This window comes from Podarcis tiliguerta, assembly GCF_965153285.1.
Source record: "Podarcis tiliguerta genome assembly, chromosome: 5".
Taxonomy (NCBI): Eukaryota; Metazoa; Chordata; class Lepidosauria; order Squamata; family Lacertidae; genus Podarcis; species Podarcis tiliguerta.
Window position 1 is genome coordinate 42379528 of NC_139538.1, and position 12042 is coordinate 42391569.

Genomic DNA, 12042 nt, shown 5'->3' on the forward strand with positions numbered 1-12042 from the left:
GATCAGTGTCATTCCCAATGCACATCCATAATGTGTATATTATTGATACAGGTGGGAAGAGGTTGGGGATACAGTAATCTTGTGCAATGTTATCCTTTGAGAGAGGAATACATTTTCCTGCTCAGGCCCACCTTGCTTCCAATTTGCCCAGATCTTTAGGACTCAAGAAAATGTGTGTGTGCAAAACATTTGTTCTTCTACTTCTGTACCCGGCCAACACTGACATACAGACAGGCACACAATTGAATCACTGCTGAGGTGCACCCATGATTGTGAGCTCTGAGGAGATGAAGATGATACCTCTACAGCTGTTGCCATTGGCTGCAAACTGCTTATGATGTCACAAAAGCACTGAGCAGCTGAGTGGATATAAAGGCAGGCCAAGGGGAAAGCCCTTCTCTGTTCCCCAGCAGGACACAGCTGGCAACAACTGTGACATTCAGCAGTGCCCCTTTTTCCCACTTGGAGAAGGAACACTGGACAATAGGAGGCTATAATCCCCCAGCAGGATGCTATGGAGAAATAATAAGGCAAGTTTGTTTGCTAGGTGGGATTGCAGCTTGAAAGCTGCTGGTTTTCAAGGCCAGAAGCTTGCTGATGTCTAGCAGTGGGCCTAACAGAAGCTGGCAGATGTTGGTGGGTAGATGCTGGCGAAGTTCACATTCAGAAGCTGGTGGGTGCTGCAAGGCTGAAGCAGGTTGATATCTGTGAATGTAAGCTGGTTGAAGTTCACCTTCAGGAGCTAGTTAACAGCAGCTGGTGAATATTTGTGGAATAAAGCCTGGGCACAAAAGTAAATGAATGAGAGTTGGATGTGTTCACTGGTGTTCTTCATGGATGTTGGCTGGTGTACGTCTGTCTGTCCGTATGAATGAATGAATGGGAGCTTTCGAATGTGGTCAAGGTGAAATGGTGTGTACATGTGCATGAATGAGTTGTGCGAAAGGTGGCTATTCATGAATAGATGAAAGCCCTGGAAGCTGGCACACTGAAGTTAGCAGATGAAGTCACTAGGACCGGAGGTGCCTTGGTGATGCTGCCAGATGGCAGCTAGTCCACTCATTGTCCGCTTTTCTTGTTGTTACAAAATCCCTTCTACAGGGATGTCTGAAGCCAGTGAGTTTTTCTCAAGACCACTCATGAAAGCAATGGAGAGAACTGCAGGGCTTAAACAAGCCATCTTATATTTCTAAATGCATATACTGGTCATTCTATGTTTTTCCTCGGGTAATGGGATATCATACATTTGAGTTGGTTTCATTCGACATGAAGGGTGTGCTGGGTGAGAAATAAATAAGAAATAAACAAATAAATCACTGTTGGTGTGCTCCTATGATTATCCACCTGGCCCAGGGTGGGGCCTGACTGGCCTCATAAGGACTGCGGCTGCTGCCCAGCAAGCACTGGGGTATTTGGGGGGAGCTTTTGCTGTTGTTACTGCTATTAACTTTTTGTATCTTTATTTTTATGTGGAAATTGTTCAGTTTGGTTATGTAGTTTTTAATGTGTTTATTTTTAGGACTACTTTGCTATGTTTGTAATTATGTAAATCTTTTCATATCGTAAGCTGCCTTCAGCATTGTTTTAACTCTGGAAAGGCGGCATACAAATAAAATGATGATCAGGCCTGGGATGGGGGGTTGATAGTGATGCTTCCCCAGTTGTTGCCATTGACAGTGGACTGTCTAGGATGTCACAGAAGAACATGATGGCTGTGCAGGAAAAGGCAGTTAATAGCGGGAGGGAGAATGAGTGAGGAAAAGGAGTCTCAGGAGAAGCTGGGGCTGAGCCAACTATAAGGAGAAGGGAAACTTGGTTTGACTCCTTCCTGCTTGAGTCGCCAACCTTCCCCTCCCTCAGGGCTCCTCAGTGAAGCATAGGAGTCAGCATGTGAGCTGCGATAAGCCACAGAGACCTGGGTTTGGATGTCACTTCTGTTGTGCTCCCAAGAAAAGGCCCCAAAGGGAAGAGGTGTGGTTTCCTTAGCTTCCATCCCATGTCCCTGCCACACTACAGCATAAGTCTTCCCTGGCCCTGTATCTGAGATCCTTTCAACTGGCAGTGTTGAAGATTAATCCTGGGGCCTTGTGCACAGAATGTAGGAAGCTGCCTCTGACCCAGTCAGGGCCCTGGTTCATTGACATGGGTGCCATGGCACCCACAAAGGCCCATCAAGTTCCCAGTCATGTTCTCCATCTTCCTGACACACTAGATGGAATTCAGAGTTTCGAGGTGAGGAATCTGTCCCCGTCTCTCCTTCCTACTTGTCAACATCTCCTGAGGATTCACCATTCTGTGCTGATCGCAGGAGAAAATCTGCCAGAATTCTGAATAGATTATGGGGCTGGACACCAAGGTGAGGAAGAGGAAGAGGGAGAGAGCGCTGGGAGGGAACTGTAGTTTGATGCTTAGAGATGTTAGGACACCCTATTCCCCAGAGACTTAGAATTCCCAGTTCCCTGTGAAGATGGATTGATTGTTAAAGCCGGAACTCACTGGAATTCAGTTTTGGAGTCTCTCAGGTGGGCACCATTATGAGAGAACAAGGGAAGAAATCATGGTGAGTTCTGGCACCTCTTTTTCTAGAAAAATAGCGCTGGAAATTGTAGGAGGGTGGGCAAATAGGGGTCTCCTAAAATCTGTCAGCACCCTTAACAAGCTACTGTCCCCTGGATTTTTTGAGGGAAGCCAGGACTGTTAAAGAGGTATGATAGTGTTTTAAATGCATGGTGCAGATGTAGACTAGTAAAGTTAAGATTGCAGCTTCAGGCAGTTCAGTTTTACTGAAAGCATCCACTTGAGATTACTGACCAACAGGGACATCTAGTGGTCATTCATTGTAAAACTTTCCATTCTCTGTGTGTACAAATTATTTATTTATTGTGTAAAAAAACCCCCAAAACCCCAAATGCACCCACCTTCCAGAGAGTACAAAATGCCACGTCTGGCCCGCCTTCCGTTTTATCATCACACCAACCCTAGGAAGCAGATTTATATGAGGGAGCTACTGGCCCAAGGTCACCCAGCAGAACTTTGAGATTTGAACCTTCAATCTCCAACCATTACACCACCCTGTCTCTCTTAATGATAACATGAGGGTTGATGTAAACTTAAGTTCGGTTGGCCTCCATGAGGGACTGAGCCCTGTGGAACGCCTTACCTGCAAACTCCAACTGAAATCGTCCCTGCCATCTTTCAGGTGTCTCCTGAAAACCGCACTGTTTAGACAGGCCTTCATGACAGGATTTTTTTTTCTTTAACTGAACCAGTATGTACTGATGTTTTTAATTATGCTTCACTTATATTTATAGGTTGATTCTACTGTATTTTACTGTAAGCCACCTTGTTATATTTTATGAAGGAGTGGATTACAAATTTTCTAATAAAATAATAACAACAACTCTGGAAAGAGTTCATCTGGCTGAACTAGATGCTAAATGAAGTGCATGTAACAATTCTACCTCTGGCTCCCACAAAAAACCTGTTCTGGTAACAGGTGATATAATGCAGAGAACCAGCAAGGGGAGGGTGTGCTTAACCCTTTCCCCATCCACCACCCTAATTTAATTTATTAATGGGATTCCCTTCCATTCTTCCTTCATGGAACTCAAGGCAGCCTACATATGGTTCTTAGGTGATTCCATTCAAGCACTGATAGGGCCCAGCTTAGAATAAAGAAGAAATTCAATTTTCCTTGCATTTTAATGAAAAACTGCCTAATCTGCCATCTCTAACCAATTAATGAACCAAGTCACAGCTATCCCTCAAAATTCACACTTCTCAGAACACAAACCCAAAAGATTCCTCTTTATTTTCAATCTCTAGGGCTGGGTTGGAGGGAAGCAACCTGGAAGACACGACTCAGAAGCATTGTACAACAAATCAGAATGAATCCTCAATAACCAGGTGGTCTGGAAATAACCTCAGGTTCTGTGGGGTGATGAGGGAACCTGTGGCCCACCTGATGTTGTTGGACTCCAATTCCCATCAGTCCAATCTAGCATGGCCAAAGGTCAGGGGTGACAGAAATTGTAGTCCAGCAACATCTAGAGCGCCACAGATTCTTCAACTCTGGTATATGCATACTGAGCTTGAAGGGTTACAAGTTCCCTGTCCCTGGAATAGTTTTGTTATGAATGAATCAGTGTTGAGTGGAATGTCCCAGCAGTGTATTGCTCTTGCTCTGTTAGGGAGTAAATCAGTGGCTGGATGGGCATTTGACTTCTGTCTTTGCCTTTTGGGACATAGTGGCATGTGGAATGTATATGTGCTCTTACAGGTACTGAGTTTGTCTTTTGGTGTGGTTCAGACATTGCTGTTTAGTTGCAGCACTGCTGGGAAGACTTGTTATTGGTGATCTCTCAATAGGATTTCCAGTCATGTGTTGGCATGACTACCAGAAAAATCAGGAAGCAGGTGAGGAGATCTCCAAAAAATCCTCAAAATGCCTTAAAGGAAAGAGGATGAGTCCCATTCATGACATTCTGAAAAAAACTGTATGTATAAACCAAGTTCCTGAGGATAGCTATCCCTCAATGCTACTAATTTCTGGCCCTCAGAAGAAGACAGTGAAGGAGGAAGAAAGGATTTGGGACAGAAGTGCACCCAAAATACCTGGGGGCAGAGTCAGACTTCTTAGGTTTAAATTAGATGCTTCTCCCCAAATCTTCCCCCCGGTCCCTTTTGTGCTGCTGGTGAAGATGAAAGAAGTTACAGGAAGAGAATCAGTATTATTGTCTCCCTTTGCCATTTCACTGAGGTGGCTTCCCCACAATAGGAGAAATGGAACCCCCAAAACACTGAATGGGAGATCATCATGGAGGGTTGGATCCTGAGCCAGAGAGTTCCAGGGAGCTGTTCTCCAGGGCACCATAACCATTGAACTTGATCATCTTGACAGAATCCGGCAAGCTGGAGAGGAAGGAGGGGCGAGAGGCAAACATGTGGCTGATTTCCATAAACGTCTTGTTTTTGGTCTCGGGGATGATGAAATAGACATACAGTGCCACCAAAAGGCAGACGCCACAAAAGACCAAGTAGCAGAAGGCACCAGCAGACATCTGGGAATGGAAACAAAGAAGAGTCCAGATAAGCAGAGGGACACAAACAGGCTCTACCCAGTCCTCATCCATTTGGTTGGTTCAGTGCACTAAGAAGCAGCCTCCAGCATTTTGAGTGTTTAGGGCACCCTCTCTGTTAGCAAACCCCAGCATCTCCCATTCCTCACCGTCACAGGTTCTCTTCTTACCTATTAAGGCCTCTTAGGAATATAGGAAGACGCCTTACATGAAGTCAGGCAATTGGTCTGTCTAGCTCAGTATTGTTTACACCGAGGGTTGGAGAACCCTTTTCAGCATTTCCTCCTGGAAGCCACATGGAAGGTGTCGGGTGTGAAGAGGCAAAAGTGAGTTGAGCAACCAATATAAATATTGCCACATGGAAGGTGTTGGGTGTGAAGAGGCAAAAGTGAGTGAAGCAACAAATAAAAATATTGCCACTGTACAGTAGGCTAGTTTCTGAACATACTTATACATCTCTCTCTATTCTCCATCCAGGCAACAAAAGGCATGGCCAGGGTATAAGCAAAAACACCCCAAGAGGGTGTGAAGCAGAGTTTGTGAGAGGCAGGGCATGGGAAGAAGGTGTGTGGCAGGGGATCAGGTGCGGTGTGGGAAGAGTTCTGAGGGCCAGACAGAAATGCTTTGAGGGCTGCATTTGGGCCTTGGGACTAAGGTTCCTCACTCCAGTCTACGACTGGCAGCAGCTCTTCAGGGTTTTGGGCAGGGTTTTCCTTGAGCTCTACTTGGAGATGCTGCAGAATGAACCTGTGACCTTCTGCAACCAAATCTGTGGCTCTAGCACTGTGCTATTGCTCTTCCCCTTCCTCTTAATGTGTTTCCTTCTGGCTCCGTGGGGGATTTAATAATATAGATCAGGGTGGTTCAATGCACAGCCATTGAGGCCTTTTTGGTGGCCCTTGGCAACATTTAATGCTCTCCCCCAGCCCTTTCCATGCCTTCTCAAAGCTGGTTAAGTGAGGTGCTGGGCTTCGGGAAGGAGGTAGAAGGGCTCTAGGACCTGGCCAGAGCCTTGCACCTTATCCCCAAGCCCGGAGCCTCGCTTACCTGACTTTGGGAAGGCAGCACGAGGGGGAGGAGTTTTGGCCTCACTCTCCTCCCCCCATGCAACAAGGCAGTGTGTGGCCTGTGAGTCCCATGTCACACCACTATTGTAGCCCCCTTGCTATAAAAAGTTGGACTGCCCTGATCTAGATTACACAGTCCTAAAATTTTGTACCAGAAGACTCTTAATTCCGTGACTGAAGTGAATTAGCATAGTTACATACACACACCTTCACCATATACGACTGGTATGTCAAGAAGTGCTAGATTACTTTTCTGACCCTTCAACAGGAAACCTTCACTTTGCCTTTCCAGTGCTGTTTACATAAGAGAAGGCCTGGTACTTTCAGAATGTAATGATTTCATGTTTTGGGGCAGGGAATGGTGTTTACAAAGCAAGGGAATTGGTTTGCCATTTGGCGCATCCACGCGATCTGATTAGGGAATAACTTGTCAAGACCAGATGGCTTTGTTGCTGGTTCTCTCTCTCTCTGTGTGTAATGTGACGAAGATCACAACTGGTCTTGTGTTTCTTTAGAGCAGAGGGTAGACAATGTGGTGGCCTTCCAGATGTTGCTAGACTACCGTTCCCACCATCCTGCTGGCCATTGGCCATACTGGCTGTGGAGGGGAGTTCGACAACATCTGGAATATAGGAAGCAGCCTTTCACTGAGTCCGGCCATTGATTCATCCAGCTCAGACCCATTTACACTGATTAGCAGAGGCTCTCCGGGGTTTCAAGTCAGAGCCACTCCTAGCAGTGTCAGTCTGAGACATTTTGCCGTTGTAGTCAAAACGCTCCGCTCCCTCTTCCACAGATCCAGGTCCCCACCCCTCCCTGCTGCCAGCCCAAGACAGCAACAGCACCCTCACCTGCAGTTGTGCCCATGCTGCTGCCAGAACGCAGCAGCAGCAAATGGGGGAACGACTAGGGGGTAGTGGCAGCAATGAGGACAATGGGGCTGGCAGCAGTGCAATGGGAGGGTGGAGAGGGCAAGGGGGTCGGATCCGCTACTTGAAGCAAATGGCTTCACCTTGTCTAATGTGTGATCAGTCCCTGACTCTCAGTGCTACCTGGGACAGATCCTGTGACCTACTGCATGCAAGGCACTACCCTACCCTGGAGGAGCACCCCTGCTTTATGCAATATATAATAAAGGTTCAGAAAGATACACTGCCCCCTCTCTTAGTTTCTTTTGCTACTAATTTTGTTGCTACCATGGGGGCATCACCAGCTTTGCTATGGCAGTCTTCTCCTATTTGGTGCCTTCCAGGTGTTTTGAGCTACAGTTCCTGTAAGCCTCAGCCAGCATGGACCACAATGATGGGAGAGCTTCAGTTCAGAATGTCTGAAGGGCATGAGCTTGGGAAGGCTGGTCTACTGTAACGTGTGTTTTCTGCCACTCAGAATGCTGGAGCATGACCCCATCGCCACTACCGAGAAAGAACTAAGCTATGCAGTACCTATGGAGCTCTTTCCCCATTTCTAGTAGAAAGTTCTAGGTCACACAGAAATACAGCATATGGTTCTCCTCTGTGCTGTGTCCTGCAACCACTGCTAGAAGGAACCTGCCATGAGAACCACTAGGCCAGGCATAGGCAAACTCCAACCCTCCAGATGTTTAGGACTACAATTCCCATCATCCCTGACCACTGGTCCTGTTGGCTAGGGATGATCTGAATTGTAGCCCCAGACATCTGGAGGGCTGGAGTTTGCCTATGCCTTCACTAGGCATTCTGCTCTCTTGCCTTGCTAGTCAGGGGACCCCAGAGCCTACCAGCCTCTCAAAGGGGCCCAGTATTACCTGCAGGAAGGGAAATACAAAGCCAACAGTGAAGTTGGAGAGCCAGTTGAGGGACCCACCCACAATGTAGGCCGATGGCCGATGTGATTGCTTGAAGAGTTCAGCTGTCATCAGAAATGGAACCCCAGCTGTATGGGAAAGATGGCACTCAGAATCAAATAGGCCAGGCTAGGCTTTTAATCCGAGCCCCTGTTAGTGGGGCCAGACTGTCAAAGGCGGAGCCTGCAAATAACCCTTGCAGGGGTGAATCTACTTCAAACCACCAGGTTCCCCAAAGATGTTTATTATTATTATTTATTAAATTTGTATACCACCCTATACCCACAGGGCGGTTACAACATAAAATCACAAAATACATAATAAAAATAAAAACAACCCAGCAATAAATCTTAATTATTAAGATTGATATTAAATAATGTTGCACAGGAGGGGGCATTTATTTTGCTCACTGCTGCCCTCTGCAGGGACAAATTGGAAGACCACCTACACAGACAACCACTTAAATTTACCGTATTTTTTGCTCTATAGGACTCACTTTTTCCCTCCTAAAAAGTAAGGGGGAATGTGTGTGCGTCTTATAGAGCGAATGCAGGCTGCGCAGCTATCCCAGAAGCTAGAACAGCAAGAGGGATTGCTGCTTTCACTGCACACCGATCCCTCTTGCAGTTCTGGCTTCTGAGATTCAGAATATATTTTTTCTTGTTTTCCTCCTCCAAAAACTAGCTGCGTCTTGTGGTCTGGTGCGTCTTATAGAGCAAAAAATACGGTAATCTGTTTTAGCATTTTAACTTTTGCATGTTTTAAAGCATGGTTGTGAATTTTCATCTAACATTTTTATCTTTTTATAAACTGCTGTGAGTTTGTTTTTGTTTTTTTACAACCAAGCAGTATATGGATTTAAAGAAAGAAAGAAAGAAAGAAAGAGAAAGAAAGTAAGTTAGAATTGTGCCACATTTTTGGCCCCAGAACAGGGCAAAACACATACTATAAAGGATGCAAAAGCCATTAATCAAACTCCCTGTCTTTTACTTTTTGCACTTCTTTTCACTCAATCCATTGCTGCTTTGTCACTCCCTTTAGAAAACCCCAAGAGATCTCAGACAATCACGGGTGATGCAGTAAAAGTGATGATGTTGTGGAGCCAATCAGATTTGCTACGTGACAAAAACAGTGAGGAGGCCCCGCTAAGCTGCATTGCTCTAATCTGGCTCTATCTAGGCTGCCAGAAGTCACATGGAAATGTTTGTTTGAGCGCACATCCAACTGAGATCAGTTGAATAGGTGACACCCACACCTGAATGTGCACTTGGATGCATACAAGGATGCACATCCGAGTGAAGATGTGGCCTGTCTGCACTACGTTGCTCTCAGTAGGTTGCGAGCATGAATGCCCATTCCAACACATGTTCTGGTGCATCCAGAGCTGGAAGAGGGCTTCTGAGTGAGGGCAAAGCAGCGTAACTGCAGCAAAGCAGGATTGTCAGCCTAGTTTCCAAGGCAACAGAGATGTGGTCCCTCTCCCCCCACAACCCATAAACACTTCTGCATGCTTTTGAGTACCCCCTCTAATTGCTGTAAGTGAAGGACTGCTTATCAAGGGCCATAAAGACATTCACAAGACTGCTCTCTGGTTCAGCGTAGCCCTACACACTTGCGTATATATGGTGATGCTGATGACAGACACTTCTTTAACAGAAGGAGCCAAGACCTTGTGCTCCTGCAACAGAAAGGTTTCAGATCTATCTGCCCTAGTGCATCAAGATCTGCCCTCTTTACATGGTGGTAGTTTAGGCAGCACCGCTTTCTTTCAGGAACACAAGGGACTGCTTCTTGAAATAATAATAATATTGGTTGTTGTTGTTGTTAAAAAGAACCACCAGCCTTAATAATACTGGGGGGAAATCCATCCAGGGATTGTTAAGAAAAACCCCTGATTGAGCATTGCTCACAGATCACCCAGAGTGGGAAGAGAGATATTTTTATTTTAAAAGTCAGATTCATCATTGTTTGTGAACAATGAGCCATTAAAATCCTAATTAAAGATGTAATTACAGCGAATAAATTCTGGGCCGACAATGAGTTATGGATCTGTTGGCGGCTATACTAATACATCAATTGGGTAAACCAGCAGCCGCCTCGTCCATCATATTTAGAGAGCTCTGCTTTGGCCCTTTTGTTAGCAGAAATAGCAGGAGTTGCCTCTGAAATCCAAAGCAAGACATCGTTAGGCAATTCATGCCGCACCAGTTTTAGGGCATGGCAGGTGGTGACAGATTCAGATTCCCATCAGTGGCCTGCTGACCATGGTCCTTTGGGTACTCAAAATGCCAGAACCAAGCCAAGGTATGCCTCGGAACACCACATGCTGGGAATCAGAAGTGGGGGAGAATGCTGTGGTCATAGCCCTCAGGTCCTCCTTGCGGGCTTCCCACAGGCATCTGCTTGAGAATAGGGTGCTGGGCTACATGGGCCATTGGCCTGATCTAGCAGGTTTCTCCTTATGTTCTTAAGTCTATATTCTCATTTTATTGGTCAAGAGCAGTGTAGAATTGTTATCAAATAAATAAATAAATAAATAAATAAATGTCCTCAGCACTTAGGACAATTCAAATAGTGGGGTAGGAGAGCTTAAAAAAAATCACATCTGGCAACCAATGTGCTGCTTTGAATAGTACCCAGGTAAAGGGACCCCTGACCGCTCAGTCCAGTCGTGGACGACTCTGGGGTTGCGGCACTCATCTCGCTTTACTGGCCGAGGGAGCTGGCGTACAGCTTCTGGGTCATGTGGCCAGCATGTCTAAGCCGCTTCTGGTGAACCAGAGCAGCGCACGGAAACGCTGTTTACCTTCCCGCTGGAGTGGTACCTATTTATCTACTTGCACTTTGACGTGCTTTCGAACTGCTAGGTTGGCAGGAGCAGGGACCGAGCAATGGGAGCTCACCCTGTCGTGGGGATTCGAATCGCCGACCTTCTGATCAGCAAGTCCTAGGCTCTGTGGTTTAACCTGCGTCCCTCTAGCCTTGAGGACCACTTCAAACATATAGAAAAAAGCCCTAGTCTAAACCACAGAGCCACCCACGTCCCACTAGTGCCCAGATAGACAAGTCTAAAAAGCCCAGGTCACAAGTTTTCACGGCGCTCTAGCAGTTATGGTGGCTCATTTTCCAGAAGTCATGTTTTTAGCATAAACACTGGAAGTGTATACTCTGTTCTGACCAAACCAAGCCTCCTAGAGCAAAATATACATCAGAGTTAACGCTAACTACATTACTTCTGGTAAATGACCCACCATAGCTACTAGAGGGCTGTGAAAATTTGTGTCCTCAGGCATTTTAGACTCGCCTTCCCATGTACTATCTCAAACCAAAATTGGTTGCCAGATGTGAAATATACTGGCATTATTTTCAGCTCTCCTACCTTGCTAAAAAGAAGAAGACTCATTGCACCACTCATTGCATCTCCTCTAAGACCCAAAATAACCTGAATCCTATCAGCAGACTTCTTACATCCATTCCCTCCCAGTCCTGTTCTTGGGGGCCACAAGCTCAGACCAGGTTTCCTGTGATCTCAGCCTATCCACAGCTTTGCTGGTGCCCAGGGATCTTGAAGAGGAGCTTTGTCGCCTTGTTATTTCTTTGGATGCCTCTGTCTGGCACCGGAAACGTACCTGGTCCCATGCAGAATCCTGCAATGATGCCAATGACACATGCCACACTGACGTAACGCATCCAGGACACAGTTGCCTGTGGGAAGGACAGAAGGTTATTGAGAGAGTTTACATAAATGCAGTTGGGCCCCTTTGGCTCATTCAGTTCTGAGATTCCACCACTACATCCAGGCCTGCATCCTACAGCTCCATTGACCACACTCAGTCCCAGTCTGCAGACTGCTAGCTGTGCCAATCCTGTGACCCTTGCCTGAGCAGACACCTCCGTTCCAAGCAGCTGAGGCACAACACCCTGCTGTCATAGCTCCAAGCTTAGCTGTTTGCTTCCTAACTTAGCTGGTGTCCTCCACCTAGCTTGACCAATATTCCAGAGATAGTAGTTCTTTTCCATCTCCTGATTCCCAAATAAACCTGCCCCCCTCATCCTGCCCCCTTGCACTCATCCC

The 12042-nt window shown here is 46.3% G+C and overlaps 1 protein-coding gene and 2 long non-coding RNA genes across 3 annotated transcripts in view; 2 read left to right on the forward strand and 1 right to left on the reverse strand.

Annotated features, from left to right (window-relative positions):
• On the forward strand, positions 1-7658 carry LOC310679130. Its single transcript, XR_014512123.1, has 2 exons — positions 1-530; positions 7398-7658. It is a non-coding gene; the product is annotated as an uncharacterized lncRNA (long non-coding RNA).
• Positions 3684-12042, reverse strand: part of LOC310679092 (solute carrier family 2, facilitated glucose transporter member 9-like) — a 25221-nt gene continuing 16862 nt past the window's right edge. Inside the window, exons 10-12 of the mRNA XM_083443844.1 lie at positions 11597-11672; positions 7929-8056; positions 3684-5060 (exon numbers count right to left, since the gene is read on the reverse strand). Of these exons, the coding sequence (XP_083299970.1) occupies positions 4815-5060; positions 7929-8056; positions 11597-11672 (450 nt within the window). The 3' untranslated portion in view covers positions 3684-4814. The remainder of the gene's footprint in view (positions 5061-7928; positions 8057-11596; positions 11673-12042) is intronic.
• LOC310679132 lies at positions 5290-7293 on the forward strand. The gene is made up of 2 exons (XR_014512125.1): positions 5290-5381; positions 5444-7293. It is a non-coding gene; the product is annotated as an uncharacterized lncRNA (long non-coding RNA).